Genomic DNA, 23,979 nt, shown 5'->3' on the forward strand with positions numbered 1-23,979 from the left:
CTAAAACCGAAAGGTTGCATGCCAACATGACCAGTGACTCTAGGATATATATCAACTTGCATTGTACGTAACCATAGCATGTAGTATTTGTCTTGGTGTGCCATCTACTAGACTGACATGCAAACGGAAACTTTATGAGTCAAGATAACCTGCCTGACTAGTGACTGATATAGAAGTGGATTTACGTGCGAAATACATTGTGTGTGTGTGTGTGTGTGTGTGTATATATATATATATAGATTTTTTTTTTTTTTTTATGTGTGTGTGTAGGTGGGTTCTCTTAGATGGATGGCATCTCCAATCCTTACTTTAAAGAACCAGGTGGCACTCCTCTGATTTTTTTAAAATAAGTTCAAACTGTGCTAGCATAGTGGAGGTGCACCGATGTTTCAACGCCATTACAGCTTTTTTTCAAGGTGCTATGCTGTGGATGTGAAGGAACATAAGGAAGTGAAGGAAAATAAATTTAGCAATTTTTGCGTGATGCCTAACGCTCTGTCAAAAATTCGGAAACAATTTTTTTTTTTCATCTCCATAGCTCATAAATAGTCCCTAGAAGTAAGTTTCTCAACAAAAAATTGTGATCTACACACAACCCTTATAGTTTTATTATATGTATAGATTGGTTTGGAAACGCTGCCATGTATAGATTTCCATGAAGACACCTGCATCGTCAAACTCAAAATCTAATTTTTGCATGTGGGTCAATATTAAGGCACATCCCTGCACCTAGCTCACAAGCAATAACAAACAACCCCAGAAATATGTACTCCCTTCTCCTACAATCCTAGATGGGTGTAATAGTGTTTTTCTAATTCCTAGCAGGATTTTTAGTCCCAATCCCCATTCATTTCCCATTAAGATGAATGCAATGCTCATTACGAGAGGTATCTTAATGGCATTGGCTAGACTATCACAGTCATTACATTAACTGGCGAAAAGAGGATAGGAGGAAAATATATTTTATTAATTGTACTACTCAACTACAGCCAAACCTGCATAATTATATATAACAGTGCCCTAGTTCATTTTCTGACCCATAGTAGTGCCTAGTTCATTTTCTGACCCATAGTAGTGCCTAGTTCATTTTCTGACCCATAGTAGTGCCTAGTTCATTTTCTGACCCATAGTAGTGCCTAGTTCATTTTCTGACCCATAGTAGTGCCTAGTTCATTTTCTGACCCATAGTAGTGCCTAGTTCATTTTCTGACCCATAGTAGTGCCTAGTTCATTTTCTGACCCATAGTAGTGCCTAGTACATTTTCTGACCCATAGTAGTGCCTAGTTTATTTTATGAACCATAGTAGTGCCTAGTTTATTTTATGCCGTAGAGCAGTGGCCTAGTTTATTTTATGAACCATAGCGCCTTAGGTCACCTTATGTTGCATCATAGGATTGCCAGCACACATTATGCAATAGTACCTCCAAATTCACATTATGACATTCAGTGTCCCCACCTCATGTTGTGCCATACAGCAGTGTACTCAGCTCATATTATGCCACACTATATTGCCTAGAACTCATATTTTGTACCACATTATAGTGCCCTAGTTTTTAATATATAACATTATAATGCCCTTCAGTTACCGTATATACTCGAGTATAAGCAGACTTTTTCAGCACTTTTTTTGTGCTGAAAAAGCCCCCTCGGCTTATACTCGAGTCAGTGGGAAAACATGTCACACTGCACTTATACTCCAGTCATCCCTGCTCCGGCGCTCCCCCGCTGTCTTGTGAAGGAGGGAAACGGAGGGCACAGCGCGCGGCTCTCCTGTGTCCCTCCAGCGTCTCCGACAGCAGCGGCGGGTCTATTAAAGGAAGTACCCGTTCGTGAGCTCTGATTGGCTCACGAACCGGCACTTCATTTAATACACACACGCCGCTGCCGCCGGAGGGACACAGGAGAGGCGCGCGCTGTGCCCTCCGTGTCCCTCCTTCACAAGACAGCGGGGGAGCGCCGGAGCGGGGATGGTAAGTTGTTACTTTCACTGGGGGGGGAGCATATTTGGCACTTGGGGGGAGGGGGCATATGTGGCAGTATGAGGGCATATCTGGCACTGTGGGGGCATATCTGGCAGTATGAGGGCTGCATACGTCTAGAGCTGCATTTTCCACCCTAGGCTTATACTCGAGTCAATAAGTTTTCCCAGGTTTTTGTGGTAAAATTAGGTGCCTCGGCTTATATTCGGGTCGACTTATACTCGAGTATATACGGTAATTTTAAACCACATTACAATGAGCAGGTCCAGAGGCATAACTAATATACTGTAAGCCAAGGCAAAAGTTTGTAAGGGCCTCTACGTATCTACCGATGGTGAAAAATGTATATAACCTCGGCAGGGAAGGTGGGCCCCATAGAAGCTGCGCTTACTGCGCATATGGTAGTTACGCCCTTGTAACATATCACATGTATACATAGTTGCCTCATATGATGCATTGTTCACACAGCACATGAAGCATTACAACTCTACCACATACCATCATTAAAAGCACTTAGCAGTAAAAGAATTGCAATCATTTTGACAAAAAGGAGCAATGCTTACGGAGATGTTCCATCTATATACATATTACAATTTCTTATTAATGTTACAATTCCCGTTAAGACTCTAGTTTTAAGATGAAGTAGGCTATAAATGATGTGTAATGATAGACTCCTTTGACATTAAACCAACAGGGTATTATAATGACGTTACTTTGAGAATAAAACACATTTACTACTTTACATTATGACAGTTTCAAAATGCCAATAACTGTATATATAATCGCTGGTTGACCTTACTAGCATTAAAAGTGATTTACATTGTCGTGTAACACTGCCATTGAGGAGGTGGGTAGGTCCTGTGACACAGATATGCCAAAGCTAAGACGTTTGATATATTGGGGAACAAAACATTATAATTTTATTATTTAAATTCTCTTACTACACAGGACACCTCAACTTCAATTGTATTAATAACCATCATATATTTTATAGTCTGAATATAAATCTGTCTTTATTTACAAGAAAAAAAAAAGTCCCTATATCTGGGGACGGATAAATCACTGCTGTGTGTGTGGGAAGAATGGAAAATATCTTTGGCCAATAAATAAACAGGCCCAAAAAATGTCTGACACGCTAAGATAAACAGTGCTCGTAAAGCTGGAACAAAATACTGCATGCTGATTTCCCCGATGAGTGTTTGCCGTATCAATGCTTGCTAGTGTATTTCTATCACAGTATTTCTGCACCCGCTTTTAAAGGACACTACCTGTTAATAGAGCAGTGCTTCTTCATTCCCAACAACAATAAAGATCACACTATCGTATATAGAGCCTCATTCAGACATATACATTATAAACCCGATATTTACACAAATCTTTAATGCCGTTTCACCTGTGCATGTGCATATCTGTGTCTGTGATGTCAGTTGTAGTGCCCCAAAGGCTGAAGCATGATTGACATGTCTCTGGTGTTTGAGGGCAGCACTGCAGAAAATGGGGGCATGTCAGTCTTGTTTTCTGGGCATACTGAAGACAGTGGCTGCGTCCTAGGACGCAGCTTCATGGACTCCTGCAGAGTGATTTCACTGGACATCCCGATGATCATACAGATGAATCCGATGATGTGTTTTCAGGTGCAGCAGCGAATCACAGAAGCAGTCAGTGGGTGTCCTAACACAAGACTCCTCCTGCGGCTTTTTCATATGTTAGAAGAGCCGCTGCATACTAAGACACAGCAGCTGTAGCTATAGCATCCACCTTTCGAATCAGCCCCACAGACTGCAATACATAGCAGTTAGGTGTGCCTCTGTCTTGGGAAAAGAGACCATACCTTTCAACATTTGAAGTGGATAGGGGGAAGGGGGGTATACCAAATAAGGACAACATGAGCACTACCCTCAGTCTGACTAACCACGCCCTCAATTAGTATATTTTATGCTCATCATTTGCTGAATCCACAACAGTCCCCATAAGCCATACCACTTTTTTGGAACTATTGCAGAAAATGGAAAAATCCAGAGCTTGGTGCCACAATGAGAAGTTAAAACCATGTCAGTGGCAGAATGTAGTGAAGCCAGAATTTGAGCACTTGTTTGAATGATCGCATCATCTCCCTTTGCCTTCACCCCAGATGCAAGTTCCCTCTCTGTGCTCCAATGGCTTTCACAATGCTGCTGTGATCTGATCTATTGACAAGCACAGCATATGGAAAGAGCTGCTACCTGAGATCTCACATAAACCTCTTCATTGCCTGAATGTGGAAAAAAGCAGCACAGAATATTCTATAGAACCACTCAGCTTATAATATTAGATGATGCATCTAAGAAAGCATGGTACAACATTCAAAGTGTATGTAAGAACTAAGGGGCTAAAACAGAGATGTAAACAAACCGATTGTTTATGTACATCTCTGTGTTTTTTGGTATTAACTGAACTCCGCATGCACAGGACCCATACTGAGCATCTGCGTAATTGTTCAGTGTGTCCCCTAAGCCGTAGCTTGATTGACAGACTGCGGACATTTAGGGAAGGGGACGGCAAAAGGAAGCGTTCCACATCCAATGCTGCGTCTTTGGATGCAGCGGTGGATCACACAAGCATGCAGAAGGTGTCTATTAACACAGGACGCCTCCTGCAGCATTTGCATATTTTTTCATTGGTGCTGCGTCCAAAGACACAGTAGCTGTACCTACTGCATCCATCTCTGAATCATGTGAGGAGTATCTTGGAGGCCTATTTCCTAAACCTTGGAGAGAGATAAAGTAAACCGAGATAAAGTACCAGGCAACCAGATACTAACTGCCATGTTATAGGTTGTGTTTGCAAAACGCCAGGAGCTGATTAGTTGGTACTGTACTTTATTACCGTTCACTTTATCTCTCTCCAAAGCTTTGTAAATAGCCCCCAAATACTGTGTGTATCCTCATTTATCAGACATTTAGGTCTTCCCATAATATGCCTCTATCCATGTTAGTATAATACTAATACTCACTCTTAGCTAAGACATTTTCAGTTGGGACAAGTTCTTGAAACTTTTACATACATTGTATATGTAGCTCTTTTTTACAGAACACATACATACATACATACATACATACATACATACATACATACATACATACATACACACGTTGAGTCTCCCTTATCCAAAATGCTTGGGACCAGGGGTATTTTGGATATCGTATTTTTCTGTATTTTGGAATAATTGCATACCATAATGAGATATCATGGTGATGGGACCTAAATCTAAGCACAGAATGCATTTACGTTTCATATACACCTTATACACACAGCCTGAAGGTCATTTAATACAATATTTTTAATAACTTTGTGTATTAAACAAAGTTTGTGTACATTGAGCCATCAGAAAACAAAGGTTTCACTATCTCACTCAAAAAAGTCCGTATTTCGGAATATTTGGATACTCAACGTGTGTATGTATGTATATATATATATATATATATATATATATATATATATATATATATATATATATATATATATATATATATATATATATATCTCTCTCATTTTGATGGGCATCCAAAAAAAGAATGATTTCCAGTTTGAGAGTGGGACACCAGCCACGCTGACCAGTTCCCAGATAGTATGCAGAAGTATACCAGAGGCAGAGACTCACCAGACGTATCCCACATATTGAGCTCGATCCTCTGCTTGTCTATCTCGAAGCTGGCTGTGTAGTTCTCAAAAACGGTGGGGACATAATTCTAGAATAGAACAAACAAGATTGCTTGTTAGCCAGGACATCACAGGCACAGTGCTATATGTGGGTACACCTGTAAAACAGCTTTTGTGCATTATAACTACATGGGTGTACAGTATAACATGCCAATCACATAGCCTTCGTGTTTCACTGAATTACTGTGTTTTTAAAGTGCCCAGAAAGTAAACCTTGTATAGTGCTTATCATGTAGTTGCAGCTATGGGTCATTAGGTTGACCAGTATTGGTCGACATGGTCACTAGGTCGACATGAACAAGGTCGACATGGAAAAAGGTTGACATGAGTTTTACTTTTTTTGGTGTCGTTTTTTTCGTAGAGTGACCCGGAACCCCAATTAGTGCACCGTGTCCATGCGCATGGCTCGCTTCACTCCGCTACCGCTGCGCTCGGCACAGGTTACTATTCCCAATCGTAGCTCACATGGATTGTAAAGTATGAAAAAGTTAAAACATTTTTTTTAAATGTGAAAAACTCATGTTGACCTTGTTCAGGTCGACCTAATGACCATGTCGACCAATAGTGGTTGACATAATGACTGTCGACCTAAGTGTGGACGACCTAATAACCGTATCCCATAGCTGCTGTGTTGTGTTTAATTGGTTAACCATGGATTATCAAATTACATACAAAAATAGAGGAGACAAGCTGCCAGTCTGCCGGGTGCTCAGCATGAATTGTGCCTGCCTCTTCACTAAAACATAGTATAGTATATGCTTGAGATGAGCGGATTCGGTTTTACTCGGATTTACTCAGTTCTCAAAACGGCATCTTATTGGCTCACGGATGTCACGTGTTTTGGATAGCCAATCAGATGCCGTTTTGAGAACAGAGAAAATACAGGAAAGATAGTTGAGAGAATCAAATGGAGGTCACACAGAGATACTAACCCACTGACACAGGGACAATAATCCCTTACTTTCTCCGTATACCACTGTGCCACCCCACTCTCTCTCTCTGATATAAGCAAGAATAACTTTTCGCAGCATACATTACTGGGCATGTGCAGCACAAACAGGTCAGACCTGTTTCAGAGCAGAGCAGGAAGTGCAGAAGGTGCCTGGGTAGGAGACCAGCACACCCCAACCCCCTCTCCCCGCCGGGCCATATCTCTACAAATTAAACTATCATATTATATCGAGCATGATGTCAGGGACTGACTGCACCTCATTAGTCTCTTGTTATTTATTTATTAACAGTTTCTTATATAGCGCAGCATATTCCGTTGCGCTTTACAATTAGAACAACAGTAATAGAACAGAACTGGGTAATAACAGACAGACAGAGGTAGGAAGGCCCTGCTCACAAGCTTACAATCTATAGGGAAATAGGCATAGATACCCAGTCCAGTATTTTACTTCACAGATCAAATAATTGATTTCCATTTTATTTCCAATCACAAAGCACTAATGTATGTAAACTGATGGTGCATAATGTTAATAATAATAATAATAATAATAATAATAATAATAATAAACCACCAGTCCTACCTAGGGCCAGCTTACAAGGTGGATGTTTTAAAAACTTTCAAATTCCAAACATCTCCATGTATCTAGCCAACTGCCACCAATTAAATATTGTGGTTAGACAGACTGACTAATTAGAGAAGACATTACTGGTTGTTGTGGGTTACACAACTTGGAGCAGAATACCCGATTACTCATGCAGGGTGGCGGTTCCTTAATATTTACACATGGTTTTACAGCACGATTCAGTTGCTGCATGCAGTAATACACACAAAGCATTTCTCTGCAATACCCCTGTGACCACTCTTTGTCTCATAGGTTTCCACTATTCCAGCATTGTTTTCTATTTAATTCAAATGTAAGCTATTAAAACTTCTTATTTAAATGTAAGATGGGTGATAAATCAAGCGCAAGCATTTCTTCATCACTCGATTCATCTTCTAGAGTGAACAAAAAAAAAAAAGGAAGAGGCCCTTGGGATTCAAAAGAGAATTATCAGGTTAACACGTTATGTAAATGACTGTGGGATAGAAGTAAAGGTAATTTATACTAACTGCAGAAATAGCTACAATGAAAGAGTTGGGGCATGCTGGATGAACACAGAAACAGACATTGCTTGCAATAGAGCAAGGTGTAAATGTATACATATATGAAAAAATGTCAATGTCCATGTATTTTCAGGAAGACATTTAAAGCTGGTCCTACCATTCACCATAGGCAGATCAGCGCAGGAACTGCTTAAGGCAGAGAATTGGTAAGACGGGTAATATGTTAACATCTGATACTGCTATGGGTTACAGCACATGTTAAATAAGAGTTTCAAATTTAGCATGTATTGCCAACACTTGTCCCAGATGCCTTTGCTTAAAACCAAGCCTTTCCACAGGCTCCTGAGGGGCTTCCTACTTTCCGCAGCTCCCAAGGAGAATCTTGCTTTCCGCAGCTCCCCGAGCAGAGGTTTGCATTCTGCAGATTCCAAATGTAGATTTGCAAAAGCACCTTATTTCTTAGTACACTGTATATTCTTCCTACACTTTTAATCTACAGCCAAATATTTAAGTTTAATTATTTTAACTTGATAAATGTATTTCCAATTAAATCATCAGACACAAGTCTAAATTAATATTAGTGTTAATCCTCTCCCCCTGTATTTAAAAAAACAAAAACATCTTAATAAAATGGGAGACCAGATATTTTAATGAATGCTTTTGTCTGAGGTCTACATGGAGAAAACACAGACTGATTCAAAATGAAACGGAGTTTGTGCATAAGTAGATAAAAAGCAATTGTGTAAACAGGCTCCTTAATCTTATTATCCTTGTTTAAACACCAGCATTGCAGATAGCCTGCTGATGTCTGCACACAAAAGAAATTGGGGGTTACCTACTGGGCAAAGATACAGTAACCAGCCGTTGTGTTCAATCTAATAAACATCAGACAGGTAAAATGCATATACACTTAGCAACCAAAAATATATATTTTCATCCTGTTAATACACTTCTGCATGCATGTCCTTTTAATAATTATAGAATTAAAACGGTTATTTGTCATCTCATTCATGAAAAAGACTTTCTAATAATGAAACCAAGGAGGGATCAAGCTCGTTCCTTTATTGGTTTCTGAAGTTCTATATAGAATTTTTTTTTCCCCCATAAGGAGGAGAGAGGGTTAATCTGCAGTTATCTGGCTTGAACTGGACATTGGCCCTCATTCCAAATTGTTCGCTCGCAAGCTGCTTTTAGCAGCATTGCACACGCTAAGCCGCCGCCTACTGGGAGTGAATCTTAGCTTAGCAAAATTGCGAACGAAAGATTCGCAATATTGCGAAAAGACTTCTCTGTGCAATTTCTGAGTAGCTCGAGACTTACTCTTCCAGTGCGATCAGTTCAGTGCTTGTCGTTCCTGGTTTGACGTCACAAACACACCCAGCGTTCGGCCAGACACTTCTCCGTTTCTCCAGCCACTCCCGCGTTTTTCCCAGAAACGGTAGCGTTTTTTTCACACACTCCCATAAAACGGCCAGTTTCCGCCCAGAAACACCCACTTCCTGTCAATCACACTCCGATCTCCAGAACGAAGAAAAATCCTCGTAATGCCGTGAGTAAAATACCAATCTTCATAGCAAATTTACTTGGCGCAGTCGCAGAGCGAACATTGCGCATGCACAACTAGCGGAAAATCGCTGCGATGCGAAGAAAATTACCGAGCGAACAACTCGGAATGACCACAAATATCCCTTAGCAACAAGGGATAACAAATGATAAGGTATATCAAGCCAGACAGCAATTAGAGCTAGCATACCTTAAAAACCAGATCACGTCATTTTTAGCACGTAACAAGAAAACAAAATTAAGTACACAACCAGATTTGGGAAAGGATTTTAGCCGATATCTTATGACAATGTATTCACAATATTTATTAGAATACAATTTCAATTAATCTATTGTGTGTTGGGATGTACTGTGTGGTCTTTAGCCAATGAAAACAATGCATAGTATATTAAATTTTGTTGAAAGGTTCCAGATTATCACTTCTGACCACCTCCTCAAGAAAACTATAACTACAATGATAGCATAGACAGCGATATTCAACATGCCACCTTCAAACTCAGGTGGAACTTGACATCCCAGCATGCCCTGCCATAGTTTTAGCATGCCTTAATGCTGGTCTGGTGACACACCTCAGCTGCCCAGCAGACTATACCGCAGTGAACTGTTCTGCCAGTGGTCCTCCTACTAGCCGCTGGATTCTTCCACCAGCTGCTGCGACTCTGTTCCTAGCGGTCAACAAGCAGCTGAGGCTCCCATAGTGATGTGTGTTGTCACGTTTAGCGCCAGTTTCAAACACTCTACCTATAAAACCCAGATTGAGGGCAACGACCTGTGTGTCGGGTTCAGGAAAGTCCATATTCCCTTGCAGTGGTCCCCGCCACCGACAATGTAGACTCTGTACCTCAATTCTGGGGAAAATGCCAACTCCAAGTGTATGGTCAGCATCCCCATAATCCATATGACAGTTGTGACAGCCGGTATGTGTAGCTCCATAGGAGTTGGAAGGCCACATGTCATTTTGCCAAAGACGGATTAATATATTTTCCCATAACATTGACCTGCCCGATTAAGGATCATCATGTAGTATTAGTATAAGGAAGGACATGTATTCCAGCACCAGTTCCGATACTGGATAACATGCTTGATGTCTCTACTGGTCTTGTGACTACACTGCAGCCAATAAAAAAAAACCATTGATCAACCCAGCTATAACTGACATATCTTCAAGGGAGACAGCAAATACAATCAACAGATGTGCAGTAGTTAGCTTCCATCATTTTGCATAAGAAATAAGCACAACAAAAGTAAACCGAAAAGCACTGTCCTTAACTCAATTATCAGCCTACAATTCATACCTACTGATACTGTAGGCTAGTTTTATCCAGTTTCCAGGCACTTGCATGCATGAAACCATATGAAAAATGCTGTTCCACAGAACAACTGGGCCAGGATGTAAACCATGCCTTGTAAATGATTGCCGCTTTAAAAAAAAAAGTCCACGTTTTCCCGCACAGCCACTGAACTCTGACTTCACATCCCGACCATGGACTTTTGTGGTACAAATCCATATATAATACTGGTAGCATATTGTATTTCCTTATTTCCAGTGTAGAATATTGCATTTAATCCTTTTCCATACAGAGACAGATTCAATTAGTCACAGGCTTGTAACAATGCCTGGGACTATTCAATTGCAGCTCACAGGCTGCATTTACCATTTATCTGTGGCACCCCCTCCTGAGGCAGAGAAATCTGCAGTAAGTAGGGCTTTCTGCCCTTATTCTGGCCACCATGAGTTGGTTACCCTGTAGCTCTGAGCACTTAACCCAAAATCTATGGGCTAACATGTGTTAGCGGATGGGTTACCGTATAAGGAAATGGGATTGTAATTGAATCGCTCCAGGCATTAAAGCCCGATGCTACTAGCAGTAAGTACCGCAACTATCCGAATCCGGCCCTTACTCAATTACATGAAAGCATAAAAAGAATGTGGAACATACCACCTTTCCTGGTGCATTCTCTGTGTTATGAGAATACATCATAAATACAAAATGCCCTTATGTCAGCTCTGAAGCCCTGCAGCATATCATAGTTGCTCCCACACCAACCCAGCAAGGCCTTCTTCCCAGCAGGTAGGCAGAGAAGAAGATTTGAATAATCCTAATGAGCTTCATTGCACAAGAAATATACACAAAAACTATCTTTGAAGTCTCCATTGTCTGTCCCATGTCTACTACCTTACTTTCCCTTTGTCTCCTCTGCAACCTTTCATCAGATCAGAAACTCACTGTATCATATATCACCAGCCTGCTGTCCCCGTACCCTCTATTGTCTCCCGTGACAAATATCAGATACTGACAATTATGTGACAAGATGTGAATCTGCCATGACTGAGAGTAGTGCAGAGATTGGAAGCTCCTTACTGGGCACCAATGACTGCAGCGATGCCTGCCTTGTATTGGAAAGAGCAGAGAAACAGTAAAGTAAAAGGCTAATCAAAATCCTATCACTTTACACTCATTGTTTCTTCAGATGGGCAGATATTGCTAGGATACGTATGCGCTACATTTACTTCTCTGCACAGCCATTCAGACCATAGTTAAATTACTTGTCAATTTAAGCAGCCCTTTCAGTAATGATGCTCGCACGAGTGTCTGGTGATCAGGACCCAAAGAACTATATATTTCACCATGTGTGACCAGCATTATACAGATATGGCATAAGAGTGTCCTTCAGCTAAGATTTACACACTTTAAATCTACACATTTAAAATAATAAGTTTGTTTGTGTCAGAAATTGCAATCAGGCAAAGCGCTTCTTTCCCTGCCCACTGGTGTGATACTCTGTGGAGGTCAGGTGTTCCAGCCGACTGTCCATCTCCATGGATCTGCTGCTCTTCCCAGTGTACCCTATTCCGTGAACCCTGTTGTTCTCTCGCCTTCCTCAACACTGGGCACTGCCACGTTGACAGGTATCAGCTGATCACTGATCCACCAACCAACGCTCTGACTGAGTCAGCTGATTCTCTCCACCAGTCACAGTGCAGCAAAGGGGATATAAGGTCTGACTCTGGCCTATGCAAATTGCCTTGAACAATGTCACTTACTAGAGCTGCGTATCCTGGCTTCAGACCTCTGACTTTGCTGTCTATACAGCATTCCTGACTCGGCTTCTGAAGTTGTGGAACTACAGACCTCAGCCAGCACCTGTGTCTTAGGGGTCTATTTACTAAGCAGTAATAAAAGTGGAGAAGAGAGCAAGAGGAGAAGTTGCCCATGACAACTAATCAGCATTAACATTTATAATTTGCATACTATAAAAGAATACAGAGCAGCTGATTGGCTGCCATGGACAGCTTCTCCACTGGCTCACTTCTCCACTTTTATCACTGCTTAGTACATGTCCCCCCTGAGTCACCTTCTCCAGTGTTTGCACTTGCAGCCTGCAGTACCAAACAGGTGTGTGCATTCAGTGATTGCAACAGGTTCTCAGTGCTCATTACTTGCTTGCCTCAGGATATCACCAGCTCCTGAATGCATACATTCTGCACTGAAGATTATCTGGTTTCAGACCACTCCTGTGACACTTTCTATGAGTGCTTGTCAGCCTGACTACTAAACATCCACTATGTTTGCATTCTTCTGCTAAGCATTGTCAGTTCTAGCCTGACTCAACTAGCTCTGCTGCATTCAGCCCAACTCATCACACCCGCTGCCTTCAGCTTTGCACAGATCATTCTTCAGCAGACTCAGTGTACCTGTGACTTCCCGCTCAGCACAGTGTAATCATCGGTTCCAGTCGGATCATCTGTTCCAGTCTGATCGTCACATCATCGGTCCCAGCCCGATACTAGAAGCATCATCGGTTCCACTCTGATATCTTCAGTCATCAACTTCCAGTCTGAGATTGCAAACCATCGGTTCCAGTCTGGTCTCCTGCACCTTCGGTCTAGTCTGCCATCCTGAACCACACGTTCCTACTTTCTCACCCACCATTATTATTATCAGGTTTTAGATCTGAGAGACCCGGGGCAGAGGGCCGCAACCTGCACGTCAGATGCAGCTAAATCCAAACTCCCATGCGGGGATCCCTGGTCAAGACCGCCAGCGTGTTAAGAGTCCACGCCTCTGTCCTGGGTATTCGTCAACTCTTAGTCTGTTGCCAGTTCTCTTCAGCTCATACGCAGGAACTATCTTAAGCCTATTAGTTTCTTCCATCGAGCTTCCAACCCTGGTCCACAAGTGTCAGCTGCCATGAACACAAAAGACCCTAGTCCTTCCTGACAGTTAGTTTGTACGCAAATATCTTCCACAGCTCTCAAGGTGAAGTTGTCAAATCTAACAGTGTTTTAGTATGAAATAAGCTATTAGACCACATAGCGACAACACGTCAATGCAACAAATATTGAAAACCGAATATAAAGAAGAAATGATGCGCTGCTTGACTCTATAAAATATTTAATACATATAATACATACAGTACACTAAATAATATACCACACGGCCGGTGATTTATAATTAAAAATGATATGATTATAATCACAATCACTGCTACCATATATTTGATGTTAAATTGCAATATATTGGGAATGGTAATGAGTTAAAGTCCATTGGTTAGTAGTAGCAATGGCAATCAATTAAAAATCCATTCATCCAACATGAAGGAAATATTAATTTGTTAGTGATGGTGATGATTTCTATCCCATTATTCCAGCATAACCAGGTTAAAAAGCATATCAGATAGATAACATTAGGTCTCGCTTGCTGGAGCCGGGTGGACGCTACTGTGAAGTCTGGCGGCGGTGCCATATCCTCCTACAACACTGCTGTAGCACTGCTCTCCCCCGTCTCCCCCTGGCTCTCCCCGCTGCTCTCCCCCTCATCTCAATTCGACTTCTTTTAAAGTCGAATTGAGATGCCATTGAATAGCCCTTGTCGGATCCATTCCAACAAATACATGTCGGAATGGATCCGACTTCAACTGAATATACACCATAGTCAACATTTGAGGACTTGGGCTCTGTTTTATGTTTGTAAGTAATGCAATAAAAAAGCAAGTAACTTTGTGTCTGGAACAAACCATGTTGCCATGCATGGGGAGCAAATACATTTATATTTTTTCCGTGCATGGTAAATACTGGCCGCTTATGCATGTAGCCCACAACTATTAGCCAGCTTTATTTTTACACTGACATTTGGATTTCAGTCTAAACACACCGCACTCCCAAAAATCTAACTTTCTGATCATGTTACATCTGTCCCACCTGCAGTGCAACATGGTTTAGTCCAATTGCTTGTTTTCTGCTTTAATCACAAACATGAACCAAGCCCTTTAGTCATTAAGACAACACTGAGTTATTCGCAATGACAATTTTTCAGATAGAGGAACATAATAGTGCATGGAGGACGCAGCTGCTAAAGACAGTCAACAATGGGGTCGATTCAATTCGGCAACTTATGAATAGCGCCGGGAATTAGCTCCCGACGCTATTCAATTCAGTTGCTAGTTACCCGCAATTGTCGGGAATTCTTCTCTCATCCCCGGGGGGTGAGAGAAGAAAAGCGACAAGAGTGCTGCCGCGCGCCCGGCGCGAGGCTGATTCTGTCGGGAATCAGCATCGCCGCGGGTAGTTAAGTCGGAGAATGCCCGTTCTCCCAACAAAACTACCTGTTAAGTCGGCGAGAACGGGCATTCGCCGACTTAACTTTAGCTGAATTGAATAGCATCGAGAGCTAATTCCCGGCGCTATTCATAAGTTGCCGAATTGAATCGACCCCAATGACAGAGCAGCAGGGTCAGAGAATCAGGTAAGTAAAAGGAGTAATAGTAGGTGGGGGGCCGGGTGCAAGGAAAAAATGTGCCAGGCGAGGAGGGGGTGTAATGGAAAATGGGGTGGGCAGGCGTGTAGCATGTAAGGAACAATGTGGATGGAGGGAAATGTAGGGAGAAATTTGGAGTGTAAGGGGGCATGTACGGAAACAAGTGATGGGCAGTGTGACATTTGAGGAAAAATGTTGTTTGCAGGAGGCACTGTGGTAGGCAGGGGAGATAAGAAAAAAAACTGGTGGGCATGGTTGACATGTGTGAGAAGGCTGTTGAACTTGTGAGTGAATCTGGTGGGTGGACGGGCATGTTGGAGGAAGGCAGGTAAGCTGCGAGGGACATGATACCAATATTGATGGGAAGTGGTGGGCATGTGAAAGAAAAGCTGTAGGGCAGTTGTAGGTAGATCGGTCAGGACAGGGAAAAGCTGGCAAGGAGAGGGTCATGTAAAAAAAAAAAAAAGCTGGTGGCAGAGGGTTATGTAGGAGAAAATGGTGGGCAGCGATATATTTGGGTGAAAAGATAGGGGACAAAGGCGCTTGTGAGGGAAAAATAATTATGACGTTTTGCATAATGAATAGACAAGGGAATCAAACATACAGTGTAATCAGACAAAAGTGATGTCGGTTGATAGTGACAAGTTGTTTATTTTTGGGGGTTTTGCTTCATTTGGGAATCCCCTGTCTCTGTATTTTTCCCTGGGCAACTGTGGACCTAGGACAGCATGCTGCATCAGACATCAAGACTGCAGCCTCACAAGCCAGGAGCAGATAAGAGTTTTTATTTACAAAATTGTCAGGAAGTTGTTGGGGGGGGGGGCAGCAAGCAGAAGTCTGAAGGTTTGCCATTATGAAGAGGTCTCTTCATGTACAAAATGAAAAACAGAATTGATACTTTTCACTATATATCGCATCGAACTGATGTGATATATAGCTTAGTTAAGTAACAATTCAAGTACACTTACCCTTCCGGTGATGCAATGCGTTATCCAGGGCTCCAGGGATGCTGTCTTCTCCTTCTGTCCTCTGCGCAGTAGAAACTGATTGGTTGCTATGGACACATCTGAAGACCCACACTAGTAAATATACCCCTAGGTCACTGTGGAGGCCACTGAAGTATATGGAATTCATTGTCAAGATCATGGAACCAGCTAGAGGTGACAAGTATTTTGTGACATGGCACATTATCTTGCTGGAAGTAGCAAACAGAATTTGGGTAGTTGTGTCCATAAAGAGTTGCACGTGATCAGAAAAATACTCAGGTAGGCCGTGGCAATTAAACAATGCAGAACTGGTATTTAGTGGCCTAATGTGTGCCAAGAAACATTTCCCACATTATTACACCACAGGCGTTCACCATTGATAACAAGGCATGATGTTTTTATCATCTTCATGTTACAGCAGAAATTTGGATTTGTCAGATCAAGTGCCGTTTTTCTAATGTTCATTTTCCAGGTTTGGTGAGCCCTTGCCAAGGTAGCTTAGTTTCCCGTTTTTAACTGACTGGAGTAGAATCCGTTGCGTTCTTCTGATGATGTGACAAATCCACTTCAAAGTTTGATGTACAGTGCTCTTATACATACCCTAGACACCACTGTTTTAAAGCACGGTTACTGAGTTAATCACCTGTCAGCTTGAACCAATCTGGCTATTCTTCTCTGACCTTTCTTATTAACAAAGCATTTTCACCCACAGAAACGTCGGTCACTGGATGTTTTTTGTTGTGTGTACCACTAAGTGTACCGTCGAGACTGTTGTGCGTGAAAATCCCAGGAGATCAGCAGTTTCTGAGATACTGAAACCACAATGTTTTGCACCAACAATGATTCCACAGTCAAAGTCATTTAGATCACATTTCTTTCCCATTGTACTGTTAGGTTTAAACAACAATTGAACCTCTTGACCATGTCTGCATGCTTTTATGCACCGATTTGTTGACACATGATTGATTTCATATATGAATGAATGAATGAATGAATGAATGAATGAACAGGCATACCGTTTAAGTGTGTGTGTGTGTGTGTGTGTGTGTGTGTGTGTGTGTGTGTGTGTGTGTGTGTGTGTGTGTGTGTGTGTACACACTCACACACATTACTATTAACATCTTATCATCATCTGCTGACTGACGCTACCCATACAAAGGTCCATCCGGCTGCTGAGCATGACGACCTGATGGCAAGATCTTTGACAGGGCTGTTTAGCATGGACTGACGACGATGACATATACAGTCCGGTTCAGCCAATTTACAATGCATTTACTGTCTATCCCAGCTGACATCTACCGATTCCAGATTATGGACACCTTTATCTGTTTCGGCCATTTAGGTCTAAAACGGCCTAATAGGCTAGCAAAATCCCACTTGATACGAATGGTCCTGGCTTTTCTTCCAACAAAGGAGTGTGACCAGCAAAAAGAGTGACGCATGTATTTAAAGAACGCCAAAATGGAGACTGGAGGCTTGCAAGTTAGCATAGAAGACTGCATGTGGTGCTTTAGAGGAAAGCTACCAATGCACAGTACGTAAAAGAAAAAAATATATATTATAAAAAATATATAATGAACAAACATAATACACAATATCTATGACCTTTCCTGTCTATTGTCGGTGAAGACTCAGAACATGTCATAAAGGAAAACATCGATTTAAGAAGGCAATATTGTGTGGATCATTGGATCGACCCTGTCTAGGTCGACAGTCACTAGGTTGACCACTTTTGGTGCACTAGGTCGACACCTGAAAAAGGGCAACATGGACTGAAGATAGACATGAAAAAGGTCGACATGAGTTTTTAAAAAACTTTTTTTGGTGTCTCTTACTCTGTAACATCAGTGGGAACCCCAATTAGTGCACCACTTTGCTCGCCATGCTTCAGGCAAGGTGCCTTGCTGTGCTCGTCACAGGTTACTATTCCCAATTGTAGTCCACGTGGATCGTAAAGTAAGACAAAGTTCAAAAAATGGTAAAAAAAAAAAAGGTGAAAAATGTATGGCGACCACCGCATACTGACAACATTTTTATATATTGTAGAAAACAGCGATAGATACATGTTGAAGGATAGAAATAACTAACATGCACTGGGAAAATGAGCAAAATGCATGAAACCAACATGAGCTTTACACATAATTTTAGGAATGCAGTTTGAATAAATTTCCCATGCATTGCGTGTTTACCAATACACTTATTTTTTGAACTGGCATCTGACATTTACATAAGAGATATAGGTTGTGTAGCATAGTAATATTTTAAATGCATCACTACAGTTTTAGGTTGCAATGGTGGAGACGGACAACAAGAAATCATTCATCCCAAAAGTGCATTAACAGCGGATAGAAGTGACCGAACTGGCTACATCTGATTACACGGCTCTACAATTTGTTTTAATGATGTGCTACAATATATACTACTGAAACAAAGGCTGCAAACAAAATATTGCAACATAATGCAACGTAATAAAATAAATGCACGGATTGTTTTCAGTTGCTGCCTTCTTTTACATACAATTCATATTTCATTCATAAATAGCAGCAACAAATCTGTAACTTCCACATGCTTGCTCTCGCACAGTGTCAGAATACATCTCTAGCTAGACAGATATGGGGGGAGGTTGCAGAAAGCAGGTAACACAGTTTTGATCAGCTTTCCAATTCAAGTGCCTTTTCTACCTCAGTAATTAAATTAAAGCTGTCCATGCATGGTTCTTTCTGATCACTTGATTAATCTGTAAGCAGACGAGTCATTGTCAGATTTCATACCCACACATGTGGCCAAATTTGGAATATCCAGTGATTTGCTGCTCGTGCTTCAGATAGAGCAGATTTGGTTCCACTGGGCAATATTTGCAGCTAGGTGAAGACCACAAACAGTACATGGTCAGAAAATAACATCCAACCTAACTGCATATATTATCCATGCCAGCCAACCTGCGCTGGACCCTGATCAGAGGGTGCTTGGAGCCTTCTGTAATTATGCATGCATAAATGGTGAGCTGTGATGTAATTTCTTATAATCGGTTTGTCATCACTTGAGTGATCATTAGGAAAACTACAATTAATGAACAATGATGTAATACCATCAGGACACACCAATTACAGGAAATTACATCACATGCAGGTAAGCTTTTAAAGGAGGCGAGAAAAAGAAATACACAAAATAGCAGTAGCCACATTGGCTAGTACTGTATATCAGGAATAGGTTACAAGCTTGGAAATAGCAAGCAATGGAAGATTATATCTCCCACTAACATAATGTGTGCTTTTAAGCAGTGTTAATTAAATGACACCACTACCGCCTGCTGTTATTGAGACCTGCATATTCGATCCTTATACCAAACAGGCATGGTCCAGTAACTATTAAGACCTAATGTAAATTGCGCAGAACAGCTGATTTATTTATTTTGGGGGGAAGGGGGGCAGAGGGGAATAAAACATTTACCTCCCTTTACTGCATGGTTGTGCAACAATGCTGTAGTATTCTCAGTGGCATCGTATTGTAAAAACCTACACAGATTCAGGCATCATACTCTGTAAAACACGACTAGCCTAACCTACAGTACATCATTAGGCTTAGCTTACACTGCATTTATAGTTCAATAGGAAACCTTTCTGAAGACCAGCACAAAGACTGTAAGGTCCACGGGATTGCACGATGTAGGCTAAAACACAGTGAACTTTTCATGCACTACATTAGTGAATAGAGAGGAGCACACTGATGGACTTCTTTATAACGGAATTGTGTCTGCAGTGCACTGCTTGCAAATATGACAATGTACTCCTAAAATGCATTTATCTAAATACTATTGCATTGCACTTCTATGTAGCTAACGCTGCACTCATATGCGTCTCTACAGAATAAATACTTTCATATGTGCAATAAAGCAATAGCAAAGCAATCCTCTATGAGCACACTGTACTTCACTAGCAACTGACATATGATTCCACTTTGGGGCGGAAAAGGGGGTCTCCAGCCAAGCTGCCTGAAATTAATCTTACTGTAATAACCTACTTTTTAACCCTACACAGTTGGGGTTTTTTCAGCTGTACAAAGAACAGATACAGTAGGGTACCACTATAACCCCACAAACAACAAAAACAATGAACAATACACCTGGAAATAAAACAGGTACCTATATCTTCCACAGAGACCCTATTCTTCTGATTAAAAACAAAAGATTGCAGAGCACTTTACAACGACAAGCACAGGCTGGCATATACAGGCTATATAACAAAGTAGTGTATTCTGCAAGCAGTCCTGCACAGCCTACAACCCAGTCCTGGGGAACCATCAGAAACGTGTGTGATGTGCTCACCTTCTGCTCTAGTGCAGGATCAGAATCGCACTGCTCCTACCATGTACACAATACACATACTGGAGATACAAACGCGTTGATACAGACAAACCGAGCTGAATTTTGCAACCGCAGACCCAATATTTCTCCGCACAATTTGACCCTTTAAAACCCAAATCAAACGGTGGTTCTACTATATCCAATTATCCAACTACACATTTCCACACCTTGCAACCCGCACAGTGCATCGCATTACAAATCAAGTAAAGTCACGCTTATTGCTAAGAAACACCAACAGATCCAGATACACCGATTCAGATACCCGCACTTGCAATCCGCATGACCTCTGGTACAGGGTAAGCCAGAGTGACTCCGAATTCACAGGAAACTTCACTTTTTCTCATAAGAGCCTGACAATAGATGCATGCTACAGAGAGAGCCCTACAGGGGACATGGATCGGAGTGACTCAGGGGTGGGCTAGGTGATGTCACTGTATGCAGGAGCAGCCAGGTATGTTACAGACCCACCTCTGGGTAGCAGTCCTTGGCGAAGACATGGAGGAGAGCCGTCTTGCCACACTGAGTATCCCCGACCACCACTATTTTACAGCGAGCCATCTGCTTGTCCATTATCTCCTCTGGGTCCTTACACCTCCGCTCCCGCATGGAGAGCCCACCTGCCCAGCGGAACACAGCCCCCCGGTACAGTCCGCACATTCACTGCGACCCTCAGCCTCCCAGCATCGCTCCCTACTGCACACACACACCGCCCGCCCGGCTGCTGATTCCACTGCTGCCACAGACCTGCCAATTCCAGAGGCACGCCTTTGCTAGGAAACCCTCCAATCAGGTGCCGACGTGAGTTACCTAATTACCATAACGGGCGTGGTATAGTAGCGAGCGCTTGTTATAAGAAAACATGAAGCGATTATTCTCTTCGTATATGTAGTATTAGTTGTTGTGCACGCGCCATAAGTGTGCTCGCTCTGTACAGGCAATAGGGACAGGGACTAATATGCAGTGAGAATAGTGCTGCTCCAGGACTTCTGACAGTAACTGTGGCTACATCCAGCAATAAGCAAACATGACAGAGTATTCTACAGGCAGTGACGTTGGTGTATCGAGCCTTCTAAAGAGTGGAAATGGGGAGAAGTTGCCTTCTAATCAATCAGCTCCTAGACAGCATGCATCAAGTAGTACTGCACATTGGTGGTCATTCCGCGTTGATCGCTCGCTAGCAGTTTTTAGCAGCCGTGCAAACGCTATGCCACCGCCCACTGGGAGTGTATTTTAGCTTAGCAGAAGTGCGAACGAAGGGTTCGCAGAGCGGCTACAAAAATTTTTTGTGCAGTTTCACAGTAGCTTCAAACCTACTCAGTGCTTGCAATCACTTCAGACCATTCAGTTCCTGATTTGACGTCACGAACACGCCCTGCGTTTGCCCAGCCATGCCTATGTTTTCCCAGGCACGCCTGCGTTTTTCAAATCACTGCCTGAAAATGGTCAGTTGACACCCAGAAACGCCCCCTTCCTGTGAATCACTGTGGCTGCCTGTGCGACTGAAAAGCATCGCTACACCCTGTGTAAAACTACATTGTTCGTTGTAATAGTATGCCGCTCGTGCATGCGCAGAAGTGCCATTTTTTTGCCTCATCACTGCACAGCGAACAAATGCAGCTAGCGAACAACTCAGAATGACCACCATTGTGTATAAAATGGTAACTAGACACTGATTGGTTGCTATGGGCAACTCACCTGCTTGTCCACTCTTCAGAAGGCTTGATACATTTCCCCCTAAATCAGGTATTTGGTTATTAGCAGAGCAGTCAACACAACAAGAAATGAAATTCCTTCGGCTCCATTCAGCAACACTATCCATGTTGCTGAATGGTCTAATCTGTCAAACTTTCCAAAATGGCACTGTTTGTGGTTTCACAAAACAATTGATTTTAACCTAAATTGCTTTGAATTCGGTTATGTGTGTGTCCATTTTAACGGTAAATGTGAGACAGACTTTGGCACAGGAAAATAATTACATTTGTGCATTTTGCTGTTAGGGCATGATAAAAATGTGATAAGGCCCATATAGACGGTCCGATGCGGGAGAGATGTGTGCTGAGCGAACCGCTCAGCACACATCTCTCCCGCTGCTCAGCACAGCGCGATCTGTGCTGAGCGTGCGGGGGGAGACGGGGGGGCCACTCATTTCACCCAGCGGGTGAAGTGAGCGACCCGCTAGATTGGCCTGCGCGGCAGGCCAATCTAGCACCAGCAATAGCGATGTGCGGGGCTGCGCATCGCTATCGCTGTTAGGGCTACATACGGAGCGATAATGCTCAAATTCTAAGCAATCTAGTCAGATTGCTTAGAATATCGCTCCGTCAGTACCCCCCTATAGGTATCGCAAGGATGTGTAGTTCCACAGCAGCTGGAATGTGCCTACCCTGATATAGGGCACTGTCTAGAACCATCCAAAATTCTATTCTTATTCCAACTGAATTCATTTAGAGGCCTATTCCTCAAGGTGAATGGATCTGTTAACATGCAAAAGCAATAGTTTATTTCTGGGTTGGGAGTGGGTGACCAGCGGTCGGGATCCCGGCGGTCAGCATACCAACACCGGGAACCTGGCTGCCAGAATGCCGGCATGGGGGTGAGCGCAACAAAGTCCCTTAAGCCAGGTCGAGAAGCCAGGTCGGCTCATCATTGCAGCACCCCCCCCCCTCCCCGCTATGCAATGTCCACATTATTGGCAATGCAAAGCTGGGGCGGGGCCATAATGACGCAATTCAGTGCGAATCCCGTCATTGGCTGCCCACTTTTCCTCTCCCTGCTGGCGGCTGCAGGAGAAAGAGGAGGGGTGCGACCAAGTTGCAGGAGACTTGCCAACTTTTCCGGGTGACCGGGAGTGCCAAATGATTTTTCATGAGCCTCCCAGCCAGGGCCGGATTCAGGGGGGTGGGAAGCGAACATGGCGAACATTTCCCCTACGGCTAGGGTCACACATAGCGGCCAAGTGGGTCCCGCTGAACGGGACCCGCTTGGCCGGGAGGGGGGTTATGTGTGCACACGGATCCTGTTCTGCAGAATGCCGCAGAACAGGATCCGGCCAGTGATACACGGAATTTCAGTGCTGTGCCGCACTGTGTGGATACATAAATTGAAATGCATGTGTTCTCATTTAACTCCCGCCGTCCTGTCTTCCGGCCCAACCGCAGCATGCTGTGGTTGGATCTGGCGTCGGCGGGACTACCGCACATTTGTGGGCTCCTGCATAGGCACCCACCTGCAGTCTCCCTGCGGCCAAGTGGGTCCCGCCGAACGGGACCCACTTGGCAGCTATGTGTGGCCCCAGCCTAACATAGTCATAATGTTCCCCCAGATCCAGTGATGATGACTCCGGCCTGTGACTCCTTCTCCATCACGGCGTCCCAGGACACCATTGCAGGAGAATCGCCTGTTGGCTGCCCACATGCAGGGCTCGTCTACACACATCCGCAGTATGTGGAACAAATCCGTGTCCTGCCAGTAGTGATTCCCGGCCGGGGACAGATACCTCTGCCGGGTGTGGCGCACAGTACACCACAGCGTTATAAGCACCGGCAGCGCCACTGCGCACACCGTTCACACTGC

General features: G+C 43.0%; 1 protein-coding gene across 1 annotated transcript in view; it reads right to left on the bottom strand.

The window, feature by feature from the left end:
• Positions 1-21,142, bottom strand: part of RND2 (Rho family GTPase 2) — a 212,241-nt gene extending 191,099 nt beyond the window's left edge. The window contains exons 1-2 of the mRNA XM_063960073.1: positions 20,875-21,142; positions 5,621-5,708 (exon numbers count right to left, since the gene is read on the bottom strand). Of these exons, the coding sequence (XP_063816143.1) occupies positions 5,621-5,708; positions 20,875-21,063 (277 nt within the window). The 5' untranslated portion in view covers positions 21,064-21,142. The remainder of the gene's footprint in view (positions 1-5,620; positions 5,709-20,874) is intronic.
• Positions 21,143-23,979: the final 2,837 nt, after the last annotated feature.

The sequence above is a fragment of the Pseudophryne corroboree genome, chromosome 3 (genome assembly GCF_028390025.1).
Source record: "Pseudophryne corroboree isolate aPseCor3 chromosome 3, aPseCor3.hap2, whole genome shotgun sequence".
Taxonomy (NCBI): Eukaryota; Metazoa; Chordata; class Amphibia; order Anura; family Myobatrachidae; genus Pseudophryne; species Pseudophryne corroboree.